General features: G+C 38.0%; 1 protein-coding gene across 1 annotated transcript; it reads left to right on the top strand.

Annotated features, from left to right (window-relative positions):
• Window positions 1-5,538: 5,538 nt before the first annotated feature.
• sstr1b (somatostatin receptor 1b) lies at window positions 5,539-6,657 on the top strand (the record flags this gene model as incomplete). The annotated part of the gene is made up of 1 exon (XM_079810903.1): window positions 5,539-6,657. The coding sequence occupies one exon, from the start codon at window positions 5,539-5,541 to the stop codon at window positions 6,655-6,657; it is 1,119 nt and encodes a 372-aa protein (XP_079667029.1).
• Between the last annotated feature and the right edge of the window lie 9,357 nt (window positions 6,658-16,014).

The following is a 16,014-nucleotide window of genomic DNA, read 5'->3' as shown; positions in this document are numbered from 1 at the left end:
TCGCAAGGCTTGTGTTGCGCACTTCTTATTAACAATCGCTACTGCTTCTGCTTCATACTACAGTAACGTTAAAAATCGCATCCATGAACATGATTTCTGCCCGAGTCCTATCCCGATTCTTTTCCACCAGCTGTGAGGTGAAGACCTCATTTCCCAAGATTCTGCGCTCAAACTTGGCGTCATCAAACTACGCCTTTGTTTTGAATAGGCGACCTCTAGTGGAAAAGTTACATAGTGCAGCTTTAATATGAAATATTCTATTTACACTTAATGAAAATACCATATTTTCTTAGTGATAGATGATATTTAGCTACACTAAGGGCAAATAACTAGATGCTATTTACTAAGTGAAAATAGTGTATAATATATTCTATTTACACCATATAAAAGTAGCAGTTCTTTGCAATATGTGTAAATAGTAATTACATGCAATTTATACTTTATTTTGACAGATACATACTATTTGCAAATCAGTATTGTTGTACATTAACAGGATGCAATAATAACAGTGTAAATTATTATATTTATTAAAATTATTAAATGGATGCTGCCTTAATGGGACAATAAAAGCCCTCCCTACACCTACCCCTAACCCTACACAATAAACGCTTTTATTATTATTATTAATAATAAACATTTCGTTAGGCACTTTATTTCCACATTTAGAACATTTTCTTAATTTTTAAGTATTCCGATGTAACTTTCCGATGTGATTTGTGATGAGAAAAGGGATAAGAGCGAGCTCTGCAAAAGGTGAATTCGAACCCGGGGTCGATCGAGTCAAAACCAAGATCCTTAAGCCTCACGCTTTACTGATTGCGCCACTGAAGATGTTTAAATATGAGCGTTTTTTTATGTTGTTTGGCCCGACAAGGCATTGTTAGGCGGAGCTGCGAATAGCACATGCCAACAAAGCACGCAATTTGCACTTGGTGTGAATAGACACTCCGTTTTTATATTCATATTCATATATGTCAGAGTTAAATAAAAAAATATCCTGGGCTATTCCAAGCTTTATAATGGCAGCCCAAAATTTGAAGCCCAAAAAAAGTGCATCCATCCATTATTAACGTACTCCACACGGCTCTGGGGGGTTAATAAAGGCCTTCTGATGAAGCGAAGCGATGCATTTGTGTAAGAAAAATAAAATATTTTAAACTTTATAAAGTAAAATATCTAGCTTCTGCCAGACCGGCTTCCATATTCAACTTATGAAGAAAGTGTAACGCCTCTCATGTTACGTTACGTCTGAAGTCGTGTCAGTTACGCTTTTTCCATAAGTTGAATATGAAAGGCAAAAGGAAGCTATAAATATGGAAGTAAACTGGAATATAGAAATAAAAGGAAGCCAGATTTTGTAAAAACAGATTTTTTTTTTTTTTACACATTGGGCTCCCATTCATTTATAAAGCTTAGATTAGCTAGGATATTATTAATATAACTCTGATTTTGTACGTCTGAAAGAAGAATGTCATACACCTAAGATGGCTTGAGGGTGAGTAAATCATGGGCTAATTTTCATTTTTGGGCGAACTAACCCTTTAATGTTGCAAAATTCATCAATAATGAAAATTTCAGTTTAGCTATAAAGAAACTCTACAGAGGACAATATTGTTATTATTCAGCTCAAGTCAGTTCAATGTTGGTTCAATTTAGTTTAGTAACTGTCAGTGCCGCAAAGTCTGTACATTGTATTCTTTTTGAAAAATATTGAAAGCAGAGATGAGGGCCTGATGGGTGGTAATTTTCCTAAAGGAAAAAAAATTTGGGCTATAAATACAGGTACAATTTAGACCTATTTTGGCTTAAAATGACTGAAAAATGCCCCCTGGATCAAAACACACCATGACATGGATTGTTATTAGCTTGGACTTATCTAGCAAAACGTTCCATCTTTCTAAATGGAGATCTTTATCTCTCGGTTCGCAACAGTACAATCGAATGGCAGGGGAGAAGACAAGCTTTATTTATTTTCTGTGCTCAAAATTCTGCCCGCATGCAGTTTCTGTTATTTTCTCCAGCATTCGCTGTTTTTATTCACTACTAAGGCAAGCACAAAGCCATTTGTATTCCAACCATTGGTATATTATTAGCTTGCCAGATTTGTGCTTAACACTGCATTTGCCTTTTGGATGATCAGGGGCACGAGGCTGCACAACTCGAGCTGTGAGGAGGTGCAGGGGGTTGTGTTTTCTGTCCTCTCCTTTTCATTACTTTCTCATTTAGTTGGCATCACCACGGCCGAGTCCTACAGCAGGATGTTTGCTCTTTGTGAGCAAACAGATTGATGTCAAAGGTGTCTCGGCATCTTCATGTCTTCTAATTGAACAGGGGGATGGCTGAGAGAGCCTTCACACACACTCGTGCATTTCACAATCACAAGGATGAAAAGTATATCTCACGTCTAATCTCTAAATCCATTTTATATCCAGAGCAAATAGATATGTAGACACACACAGTCAGACATGGATGAAATGGTGTCTCAAAACCTAATTATATTTTTCTTAATAAGTCAATTTATCTTTTCAATTTAAATGCCTAAACATCACTAAATGAGATTCTAAATTACTATTTATTTACTATAAAATTTGTTACACTTTATTTCGATTGTCCACTTTAGACATTCTACTATCTATAGCCACATTTCCATTGGAGTTAGCTGGAACAATTTGTCCCCCCCTGCTGGAAATGTTCCCCCCCTGTTGCTGTCTACATTTCCATTGCAGTCTAAAGTACCAAAGATTAGGCAAATTAGTCCGGTGATGTAGGACTGCATGTGACTTTCCAGTTCCCGCTGGATTTCGTCCTCCGCATATAAGCTTAATAAAGCCTGAACCTCGCCGTCTGTCCATCGGTCGTATTTTTTAAACTCCATTGTTGATTCGAAAAGCAAACGACTCTTACTGCAAGCACCGCAACAGGCTTTTAAAAAATTATGGTTGAAATAAAATGCTGCGTGAACTCAACCAATCAGCATGTTCAGCGCCCAAGTCCCACCCCTGAAAGTTCCTGAACTTTGAAAAAGTACTACCTCGCGAGCAGGGACTTTCTGAGGGGGACATTTTTACCCGGAACTTCATTTAGTGAGATGGTGGTCCAGTGGGTTAAACCACTGAACTGATATGCAGAAGGTTGCTGGTTCAATCCCAGTGGTCACCACCAGTGTGTCCTTGAGCAAGGCCCTTTACTCCACGTTGCTCCAGGGGGATTGTCCCTGTAATAAGTGGACAAAAGCGTCTGCCAAATACATAAATATAAATATAGTCTATGGTCCCTGAAACACACAGAGTACCACCCCAAAGTCCCTAGTTCTGGGGAAAGTTCCTGCGGTGGAAACGCGGCTTATGAGTAACTTTGCAACTAACTCTTATTAATTTGCAATTGCATGTTGCAGTCTCAGAGTATTAGTAGACTGCTAAGTTAGTGTTAGTAGAATAAGTTGACATGCAGTTACTTATGAAGTTACTTATAGTCGGAAGAATGTCTTTTGGGGAGCATCAAAATAAAGTGTTAGCAGATATTAACCAGACGGTCTATACTCTAATGACTGCTAGTTGACATGTAGGTGCAAAGTTACTTATGGTTAGTAGAATGTCTAAAGTAGACCATCGAAATTAAATGTTACCTAAATTTCAATTCATTCTGGTAAATCTGGCAAATAATTATAAGTTCTAAGTATAAACCTCACCAAGTGGAATAAGATTTATGGTTAAAAAAAACGAATAGCAAATGGGGTAAAAATACTCAACTAAGGGCCAGATTTACTAAAGCGTGAGAGTGCAAAGTACAGATGGGAGTGTAAAGTTCTAAACATGATCTACTGACAACGCACAAATTAAAGAACACATTTCCATAATGACTAACACAATCTACCAAGATCAGCGCAAATTAGCTAGCCTGGCTCCGCCCTCCTACGTACTTCCACTCAAATTTCATTTTCCTTCAGTACTCCGTCTGGGACTGCGGTATAGTCTTAGGTTTTCTCTGAACAAATTTTTACCGGTCCAATCAGCGAACAGAGGGAGTGACTGAGAACGATGACGTTGATGTCGTGCACTAGTTTGAGTTGTAGTTCAGTAATGGCGGCGGAGAAAGATGCGAGTGAAGCCGTTCATTCCGTTGTGGCACCGCTGCCCAATATCCAGAAGTTAAAGCCGGAGCAAGAACAATCTTTGCTGAGTTTTATTGGTGGCCATGATGTTGTGTCCCGGGAAAAGTTTGATTTTCCGCTCCGTTAGTGGTGAAGGAGTTGGCTGAAGCCCCGGTAATTGTTTCGCGTGCGGTTGGAATGTATTGTCATGATTTACAGGAGCTAGTCAGTGATTTTATTGCCATCCGTCTCCCACCATCCGCGTAAAAATCCCCGGCTGAATTACCTACTGGTTTTGACAAACACCAAGGTCCTGTGGTCATTTAATTGCTGTCCGAATCCACATCTCTGAGTTTTCAAGAATTTATCACTTCAAAATTCACTGTTTATATCCTTTTTGACCAATGCAGAGCACCGTACGGTTGCGCTTCGCTGTCATTTGGATGCATTTCTTGACTTGTATTTCTTTAAATGCTGGCAAGTATTTTCAAGAGCAGTATATTTCATCACGCTCAAAAAATAAAAAGGAAGTGTCTTTAGTAAATCCTGACAGTAGTTTTTTAACGCCAAAAGAGGGTTTGCACTGGTGTAAATCTGGCCCTTAAAGTCATTTTTTGTCTTCCTAAGTAAACTTATTGTTTAAAGGATATTTCGATATTTTCACTTTTTTAACTGAGCAGATGTCCCTTGTATAGACCTTAGGATTGTCATCATTGCCTTTAAACTAACAAGGTTTTTCTTTTTATAGGTCTTAATGACACCTGGAGCAAGAAACATCAGCGAGACCAAGCAAACTGTGATAGAGCTCTAAAACTCATATCTATTTTATGATGGTACAATGGAACAGCTTTAACTCCAGATGAACTAATCTTGATTCAACAATAAGCTGTGGATCAGTTCTCCACTGGGAGGTTGTTCTTGAGGCAAGAGCACATGGAGAGTAACATCGTAATACTTTGATTCACAGACTCAATTTCTTTTTAATGAGCTGGAATGCCTTTCCCCTGCCAAGAATGAGAAGTTGAATGATGCTCAGTGAGCCATGCCCTTCAACACCTGCACACACTCATAGACGAGCACAGGTTTGCGTAGGAATCGAAGAGGAATGCTCCTACTTAGAATTCTGCAGATGCAACAATTTAGCCTTCGGATTTCAATTTTTCTGCTCATTACTTCAGATCTTCTGAGTTCTGAAGCCGAGTCGCTTAGGAGCTGGAGATGAGACTGCTGGGTCAACCCAAGGACCTGACTATTGGTTTGGCGCAAAAAAATGTCACGGACACTTGAAGGTTGACGAAAACAATACTTGGAGATATTCGGTTGCTTTCATTTGTGACATTTTGAGTATGTCTGACTTTACAACACCATTAAGACACTGATTGACTGGAAATCACAAACCAAGAGGCTCAATTTGGGTACAACACATATCGAACACAATACAATTTAAAATGGCAGAGCTTGCTGGATACAATGGCAGCGAGAGCTTCATGCTCTCAACCGGTCTGCCTTTCAACTCTACTGGAGACTATGACTATTATGAAGCTGAACCTGATGCTAGCAAGATCATCATCCCCTCCATCTATGCACTGGTGTGCTGTGTCGGCGTCACGGGCAACGCCATGGTCATCTACGTCATCCTCAAGTATGCCAAGATGAAGACGGCCACCAATATCTACATTCTCAATCTGGCCATCGCGGATGAACTCTTCATGTTGAGCGTCCCGTTCCTGGCGACCTCGGCCGCGGTGCATCACTGGCCGTTTGGCTCGCTCATGTGTCGTTTGGTTCTCAGTGTGGACGGCATCAACATGTTCACAAGCATCTTCTGCCTGACCGTGCTGAGCGTGGACCGCTACATCGCCGTGGTGCACCCCATCAAAGCGGCTCGCTACCGTCGCCCGACCGTCGCAAAAGTGGTCAACGTTTGTGTGTGGGGACTTTCGCTGCTTGTTATTCTGCCCATCATCATCTTTGCGGACACGGTCCCGGCGCAGGACGGTGGAGTGGACTGCAACTTTCTATGGCCCGAGGCCTCGTGGTCGGAAGCGTTTGTGGTCTACACATTCCTGCTGGGTTTTTTGCTCCCAGTGGCGGCCATCTGCCTGTGCTACTGCTTGATCGTGGTGCGCATGCGGGCGGTGGGCCTCAAAGCGGGCTGGCTGCAGCGGCGGCGCTCTGAAAAGAAGATCACCCGCATGGTGCTGCTGGTGGTCGCCGTTTTCGTGCTCTGCTGGATGCCGTTTTATATTGTGCAGCTGATCAGTGTGTTCCGCAAGCCGCCGGACCCCATGGTGACTCAGCTATTTGTCATTCTGAGCTACGCTAACAGTGGCGCCAACCCCATTCTCTACGGGTTTGTGTCTGACAACTTCCGCCGCTCGTTCCAGCGTATCATCTGCTTCCGCTGGCTGGAGAACGGGCTGGATGCCGAGCAGGTGGACTATTGTGCTGTGGCCCTACGGCGTCAGGCCACATGTGGTCACCCACCGAACTTTCCAAAGGAGTGCTTAGCCTCCGATATGGTGTTTCGTAATGGAACCTGCACGTCCCGTACAACCACTCTGTGAGAGGCTATTCAGAGAGAGTTTTAAAAGGGATAGTTCACCAAATAAAGAAAAGAAAGAACATTTATTTATCATCCTCCCTGTCAATCCAAACCTGTATGTCTTTCTTTCTTTTGTGGAACAGATGAAGAATCTTTTTTACTTACCTTTGACTTCCATTGCCTGGACCAAAACAATTACGGTAATTTTTGGGTGAACTATCCCTTTATTACTACCATCATTGAGACATAGAGTGCAGTACCAATTGGCAAATGAATGTTACACTGGCTGAAAGCTCATACCATTATTATTTAAAGGAATAGTTCACCCCAAAATCTCAAAATCCCATTTACTCACCCTCAAGTCATCCTAGGTGTATATGACATTCTTCTTTCAGCCGAACACAATCGGAGTTATATTAATAATATCCCAGCTTCCCAGCTTTGTAATGGCATTGAATTTTGGAGCTCCAAAAAGTGCATCCATCCATTATAAAAGTACAGCGATGGGTTTTTGTAAGACAAATATCCATATTTAAAACCTTATAAACTATAATCACTGGCTTCCGGCGACGACCATACGCGCTTTCACGAGAGACGAGTTCAGACGAGGTGAGGTGAGGTGAGGGTGACCTCTGACCCAACGTATGAGGTAGGATGTGGCTCCTCTTCTCTTATATCGAAATCCTCTGAAAGGAGGGAAGTGGCCTTTGCTCTAACCTCGGCACTTCCACATTCGTCAATTCTCATCTAAGCATAAGCTACGACATACATCCTATACGTCATATGTCGGGTCAGAGTTAGGGTTGGGTACCGAAACCCCTGCCATATACCTATATAACCGGTATGTAACTGGACCGAATCAGAACGCAGATTTCGGTTCCTCATTTCGGTGCCACTTAAATTAAAACGTTTCTTTGGCTGGCGCCGAGCCAGAGCCAGACATGTGATCAGCGCTCGTCACACATCCCAACTATTCAGTGTTTTCAACCACATAATATGTATTTTAGGTTTCAGACATTTAAATGCTCATAAGTACTAGCAACAAATACACACTGATGTCTGGAAGCGGCAATAACAATCCTTTCAGACAGTTATAATTTGACTACGTGTTTTATTCACATCAGATACACATTATATAGTAATTATGTAGTTTACTCTTTTCTTCTCCCAGTTCAACGGTCACTTACTTTAATGTATTTCGTGAGACGTGGATGAATTTACGTGTTATAAATCTGACAGATCCAATTATCTGAGGCGCAAACTAACATGGCGGCGCCCATCGCGCATTATAGATCAGCTAACACACATTCACTTACACATATTTGAAAATCATAATATCAGATAGTTCATGAGATAGTTAACAAGTTTGTGAATATTTTGAATAAAAAAGAAAAAATCCAAATAAAACCGATACAGCTGTTATATAGTGCTATTGCGGCTGCTGTGTGTCATGTGAGAAGCATGACGAGTCGCCATGGAAACAATAAGGCTAAAATATTTAGCCAGAGAATATGGTCATATTTCAAAATAAAGCTGAACCTTGAAGCTGGTTTGCAGCATACCAAGAATACCAACTACTTTGCTGTTATTAGCGTAGCACAAGATCCCGGGCCCTTAGGTGGCTTAGGTTTTACTGTGAAGTAAATTGTGTTTTGTATTAATTTATATTTATATGTTTATGTATACTTTAAACTTTTAATAAATTGTTCAATTTAAATAATAATAAAAAAAAATAAAAAAAAGCCATTCTTTAATCTCCTCCTCGTTTTGTGGCTCTTAAAAAAAAAAGAAAAAAAAGTATCGGTTCAGGCACCGGTACCGTTCTAAAAGTATCGGTTTGGCACCGGTATTGTAAAAAACCCAAACAATACCCAACCCTAGTCAGAGGTCACCCTTCCGCCAGAACTCGACTCGGCCAGTGATTATAGTTTATAACGTTTTAACTATGGGTATTTTTCTTACAAAACACCTATCACTGCGCTTCAGAAGGCCTTTATTAACCCACTGGAGCCGTATGGATTACTTTTATAATGGATGCACTTTTTGGATGCACTATTCAATGCCATTATAAAGTTGGGAAGAACCAGGATTATTATTAATATAACTCTGATTGTGTTCGGCTGAAAGAAGAATGCCATATACACCTAGGATTGTATGCACAATTACAAGGTCAAATTAATACAAGAAAAATAATTGCATTTACATTAAGTTCAAATTTCTACTTTGCCCTAATATTTCCTTAAGGCTGTGTAGCAACTCAAAATGGTGTGATAAGTATTATATTGTTATTGTAATAAAATATTCATAACGTAATAATTTTCTCAAAATGTAATAAAATCTTGAGCTCATAATGTAATAACAATTTTTACATTATGAGACATTTATTACATTATAAACTCACCAAGACATATTGTCATATTGTGATAATTGTAATAGCTTTTGAAACATAAAACTATTAGTATTCCCTTCTAAAAATCTAAATCCAGTCTTAAACTACCTGTGAAACGCAACATTTAAATATACATGCAATTATTATTATTATATTTTTTATTAAACATAGAGCATCTAAATCCAGTATACATACTGTTAACAAACAGTGTTAAATACCAACAATGTGTACACATTTTGTAAAAAAAAAAAAAAAAATTCCTTACAGTATCAATATAGCAATGAGGTGAGTGTGTATCTGCTACAAAATATTTAAATCTGTTGCATTTCACAGGTAGTTTAAGACTGGATTTAGATTTTTACAAATGTACTGTAAAGCAATACTAATATTTTTACAATTATGACAATATGACTTTGGTGAGTTTATAATGTAATAAGTTTCTCAATGTAAAACTTATTTTATTTATAAGGTCAATAAGAGAAAAGTCACAGATTCATGCATTGTTATCATACATTTCTTGTCTTTAATATGTTTCTAAAGAGAGGAGACAGTCCTGTGCATCTGTATAGATAACCCAAATGTTCAATCTCTAAATATCTTTCATTACTAATTGATGTTGACATTATTTTAATTCAAATGAGCTTAAGGGATTAGTTAACAACATAAATAGGATGTGGTAATTAGGATCCATGATTTACCTCTTGGTCACATTGTGTGGTCACATTTGCTGTTGCTCTGCATGATTTCACATTCAAAACCCACTCACGTTTCCCCCGTGTAGACTTATCGGATTCAAGTTGGTTACACAAATTTGCTGTGTTGACCATCAGAAAGTTGCTTGGTTTGAACACGACCTCTGTGTGAGTGGAGCTTCATGCATTAATTTCCTACAATATTGATTTTTTGCCTGAGAAATTTTGCAGAAATACTGCTAATGTGACTGCACCCTTATAGTAAGCACAGTGGAGAGTGAGGTCAGAATATTTGGTACTCAAGATGAAGTTATGAGAGAATATGGATGTATTATATCTAAGTTTGCCTTAAACACACTACTGACTTTCCATCAAAAACTGTATGTGAAGATTGCCCAGAAAATCTTATAATGAACAACAATTATCCCCCATAATGTTACGTTTGTGATCTTTATGTAATAATGTTATTTGTAGATTAATCGTAGATCAATGTTATATGAAACAAATGTTAAAATGGTTACTTTGTGGAATCTACTTTTGAATGCGTACCTAAACGCACAATATCACCCATAACAAAATAATACATTAGTTCTTGCTTAAATAGTTTTCTTTGTTATGTTTGTGAGGAAATGGCCGAATTTGATTCAGTTGACCCTGCTTTAAAATTGTGTTGTGGGTTCAAATTGTTGATATTTTAAAGTAAATAAAAAAAGTTGAGTGAATCTAGTCAGGCGTCTGCTGATTGTCTAGAGAAGCACTATTGCATCACATACTGAAGAATCATTTTGGTTGCAGCGGCACTATGAGCAAGGTGCTCGGTGGAATCGTAATTTAATTCACTTGAACTTGACACAGACAGATGCTCAAGTTCCAGACAGGAGAAAAACAAGTCTATCGGCTTTCAAACCACTCACTAAAACAAATGTTTTCTGTGCTTTCTGCATCCTTTTCTATTATTTTGAGCCCTTCCATCAGCTCAATCAATTCATTAGCCATAATAACATAAGAAAGCCATGGATAGGTTTTAATATAATGACGTCTGAAATGACACACTGAAAAAATACGTTTTTCTTTGACACAGGTGCTCTTAGGGTGTGTCCGATTCCACTTTTGCTAGTTTATTGACGGAAAAAATGGTCGGCGCATGATCTAAAAGGGTTGTACCTAGTCTCTTAACTCTTTCCTCGCCAAACACATAATTTTCCGATATTTGTGAGAAAACGCTTCCCTGCCAAACAGTGTTTTCACTGTTACACGCTAGGGGGCGCTATTAAGCATCTTCTGAATGGGTCAAGTCAAGTCAAGTCAAATTTATTTATATAGCGCTTTCAACAATGCAAATTGTTTCAAAGTAATTTTGTTCAGCCAAGAATAAAATCTCAATCCGGAGAAAACGGTGATATCATCAGTTCATTTCAATAATCATACAGTGACAATGTGGGCAGATCAGTAATTAGATCAGTAATTTAATTTATATGGTTAATATAGTTTAATAATTAGATTTATTTGGATATTTAGTAAAAAAATGTAGTGAGTACTGAATCTCCTGATCAAAACACAGGCGAAGAAGTCGCAAAAAACAACAACAAGCGATCGTATATAAGCAGATGCATATGTAAAATAACGTGATCATCAACATTAAACATCATATAAATCAAAACTGCCTAATGATACGGAATGAATGAAATGTGGACCCAGGATGAGCATTAGGACAGTGAAGCTTTGGGGGTGTTGATGGACTCGATCTACTCCATCTGTGTTTGATCATCGTTCTGATTCTGATCTGGATGTAGTCTTTGGCAAAAACATGATTTTCTCAGCTTTTTGTTCAAAATGTTGCTTGTTTTATGAAACTTACCCATATTTAAGTGTTGATAAAAAAGGAATGCATGAAACTAGAATAAAACTTTTTTTTGGTCTGTTCTTTCTTTTGATATATTGCAAGCTCAGATATTCATACAACAAAATATTCCATGGCCATTACATTTTTGTGAAAATGATCAAAAACCCTGGCGGTGGCTGGCAACTTTTTTTTAAAAACGCTGGCGGGGAAAGAGTTAAAGAGTCATGGGTGTGTTTTGGGCGTAACGTGCAATAAACCAAGAGTCTCATCTCCCATTCCCTTTAAAAGCCAGATGCGCTTGCCCCATGGTGGATTCACTATTTTACATGGCGGAATTTGCGAGCTGAACGCTTTTTAAATATTTAAAAAATGTTGTGTGCGTCCCTGTGTGTGTAATAATCAGAGTGTATGCATGTTGTGTACCCGACTATAGGCGCATATTACTAACACGCCCTCAAAATAACACAAAAAATACTGAGCTATTGACTTAAGACCAGATTTTTGCTGGTCAATGGCGCATTCGTTTCCAGATGCCTCAAAATAGCAACTTACAAACAATGCGGCTGAAGCCCTGAACACATCTTGTTTTCAGACCAGCACGCCCAAGGGCGCACATGGACGCGAGTGCACTTGCTATTTAAACATCGTGGCACAGGAGAGTGAAAAATGATAACTGCGTCAGGTTGACACTAGCAAAAAAACACTTGCATCACATCTGGTGTTGCATTGCACTGGGTGCATGATAGTGCCCCAAATGTCACAAAATTGCAAGCTATTAAACCTAACATCAAAAGCAATGATAAAACAGTGTGAATACAGCTGGAAAACTGCGAAAAATCAACCTTATTAATTTTTCATGCCCCAGTGCATGATGGGAGCACCAGTATCAGAAAAGTTACTTAATTTTATAACATTGATATTTACTTTTATTTGTTTTATCTGTAGTATTGACTTCACCACAGAATCATTTTTATCAGCAGATGTGGAAGTTTGCCCATTCCTTTCTCTTAACCTCATGACATTAGTCTGCTCAATGCATTAGCTCTTCTTTTAGAAAGTTTCCTCACACAAAAACAGAAACACTGTAAATCCAGTAAAAACAGCTGGTTTTGTTTAGCGACATATGATTCATTTTTATCTCCTGACAGGCAAAGCTCCCTTTAACTACGAAGAAATAGACACAGAAGTGTAGTAACTTCATGTTTTACCATAAGAACTTTTCATGGTCAAAGCAAACACATCCTAAAGAGACAATGTAGAAGTGGATATGCAGGTTTTTATTGGAGACTTTACCATGTGTTCAGCTAATAAATCAGGCCAAGCCACAAACAAATGAATAAATCACAGGAAAGTAGAATACACAAATAAAAAACACATGCCAGAACACGCATTGTTCCCATGATGATGAGAAGACGGATTAAGCATCTATTTTTTTTGTCTGCATGGTCCAGAATTGTTTTTCATCTACAAAGAAAGGATGTGAACTTCCAACATCAATTTTGAGTCCAATTAAATTGCATTCAGTGACTAGTTGTTTCTTGTGTGGTAATGCAGCCATACAAATATATTGAGTTCGCGATATATACCAGTTTGAATGCTAGCATTTAATAACTGCAAACAAGCTATCTGTGTACTAAAGCATGCACGCAAGAATTCTTAAAATAGAAGTCAACTAACTGTGAGCAGTTCCCTATAGAATCAATCAGAAGACCTAGTGTTCCCAAATGAACCTCTATGAGCAGAAACACATGCTTTACTGCCTCCCTCTCGTAGCAATTATGTTTCGCAAGCACAATGTCACTGTTTTAATGCTCTTTCTAAACACTGAGCTGACCTTCACAGCCGCGAGATTAAATATAAGCCAGAATCTTTTATAATCATCCGCTGCAGCAGGCTCAAATCACAGTGTTAATATTAATGTCAGCATCTGTAAAGCCAGTAATAAGACACATGGCCACATAAGTGAATACATTACTGGAGATGAGCGAGAGAGAAAAAAATGGAATGAAAATAATAGCGAGTGAATATTTAAAAAATGATGGAACAGATTTAAATATATATACATTGTTTCATTGTGTATTCTGCAGTACTGTGTAGTATTGCTGTTATTCAGAAAAATCAGTTAATTCAGTTGATGTTACTATTATGACAATAACCAGATGCGTACAGTTCACCACAGCTGAGTTTTTTTCCCCGGTCAAAATTTGCTATGTTCTACATACATAGAATGTGAAACTGATAGAAGGCCCAGTTTCACAGACAGGGTTTAGATTAAGCCAGGATTAGGCCTATAATTCAAATAGGACATTTAAAGTAACATTTATAAACATGCCCAAGAAAAAAACATTACATGGTGTGCATCTTAAGACTATGGAAGCTTGTTTTCGCCAGAGAATAAAAAAAGGTAATTGCGACTTTTTATCTTACAATTCTGACCTTTTTCTCGCAATTGGGAGTTTACATCTCGCAATCCTGACTTTTTTATCTCAGAATTGCGTGATATGAAGTCACAAATGTGAGTTATAAAGTCAGAATTGCGTGATATAAAGTCGCAATTCTGACTTTTTTTTCGCAACTGCAAATTTACATCTTGCAATCCTAACTTTTTATCTCAGAATTTCAAGATATAAACTCGCAATTCAGAATTTTTCTCTCAGAATTTATCTCACAATTCTGACTTTTTTCTCACAATTTGCGAGTTTATATCTCACAATTCTGACTTTTTATCTCAGAATTGCGTCATATGAAGTCACAAATGTGAGTTATAAAATCAGAATTGTGTGATATAAATCAGAATTGCGAGATATAAAGTTGCAATTGTGAATTATAAAGTCAGAATTGCAAATTATAAAGTCAGAATTGTGAATTATAAAGTCAGAATTGAGTGATATAAAGTTGTAATTGTGAATTTACATCTTGAAAAAAATGACCTTTTATCTCAGAATTGCGTTATATAAAGTCGCAAATTATAAAATAAGAATTTCAAGATATAAACTCGCAATTCTGACTTTTTTCTCGCAATTGCGTGATATGAAGTCACAAAAACGAGTTATTAAGTCAGAATTGCGTGATATATAGTCGCAATTGTGAATTATAAAGTCAGAATTGTGAATTATAAAGTCAGAATTGCGAATTATAAAGTCAAAATTCGCAATTGCGAAAAAAAATCTGAATTGCGAGTTTATATCTCGAAATTCTGACTTTATAACTCGCAATTGCTACTTTATATCACACAATTCTGAAATTGCAAGATGAAATTCGCAATTGCAAAAAATTCTGACTTTAATAACTCGCAATTCTGACTTTATATCTCACAATTGCAAACGGTAAATTATCATGAAGTGATGGTTTATGCATTCGTGTCCTCATATAGTGACCCACGGCAGAGACTACAAAGACAGCGAGGGAGTGTCACACGCGTGTGTGTGTGTGTGTGTGTGTCTATGTGTGTCACTCCCGCCCGCGCATCGCCCGACCGCCCGTCATTCACACAGAGACGTATGCAGGAGTAATATTTAAATAGTTTTTCGCAGTTTAATATTCACAGACACAAGTACATATTCGGCTACAGTCTGGAGCCCTACGCTTAGATAAACGAGGAAGTGACTGAACGCAGCTGCGGGTACTGAATACACTCGGGAGTCGGTACTACCGGTATTACAGAAATGCTGGTATCATCACATTTTTATCATTTCAGTACCGACTTGGTACCGAAGTACCGGTACTTGTCACATCCCTAATTGCAACTTTATATCACGCAATTCTGACTTTATATCTTGCAATTCTGAGGTAAAAAAGTCTGAGTTGCGAGATGTAAAAAGAGTCACAATTATCTTTTAAAAAATTTTATTCTGTGGCGGAAACAAGCTTCCATATTAGACAAAAACAATGGCACTTATTTTAAGATATATCAGTGCAAGTTGCTTTCAGTTAAAACAGCTCAAACATGCATTTTAGTCTGTGACTAGGCTTAAGCCTTGTAGGTAAATGTTTCAGTCATTATTTAATCACAAACACAATATAACAGTAGTATCAAAATATTATTAAAATTTAAAACATTTGAGACACATCTGAACTCTTTTCTATTTTAAAAGGTAATTTATTCCTGTGATCAAAGTATTAGTGTCACATGATCCTTCAGAAATCATTCTAATATGCTGATTTGCTGCTCAAGAAACATTTCTTATCATCAATGTTGAAAACAGTTGTGCTGCTTAATATTTTTGTGGAAACCGTCCATGATCAAAGTCTCTATGAAGTAAGGTCTGTTCACTCGGCGGCCATGTTTGCAATGCCATACGGGCAGCAATTTTGGGCATTCAAGACCAAGTCCTATCTACTTGAAGGGGAGAATCCAATCTCAAAAACTGCCGAACTCACAATTAAATAACACATTCCAAATCAGCAACAAAATCTGATATAAACAGTCCCATAAATGTTGTTTCTTATTCTCAA

The sequence above is a fragment of the Gobio gobio genome (genome assembly GCF_949357685.1).
Source record: "Gobio gobio genome assembly, chromosome: 2".
Classification (NCBI taxonomy): domain Eukaryota; kingdom Metazoa; phylum Chordata; class Actinopteri; order Cypriniformes; family Gobionidae; genus Gobio; species Gobio gobio.
Note: the sequence above shows the minus strand (reverse complement) of the source record. Positions and strands in the feature narration are given on the sequence as shown.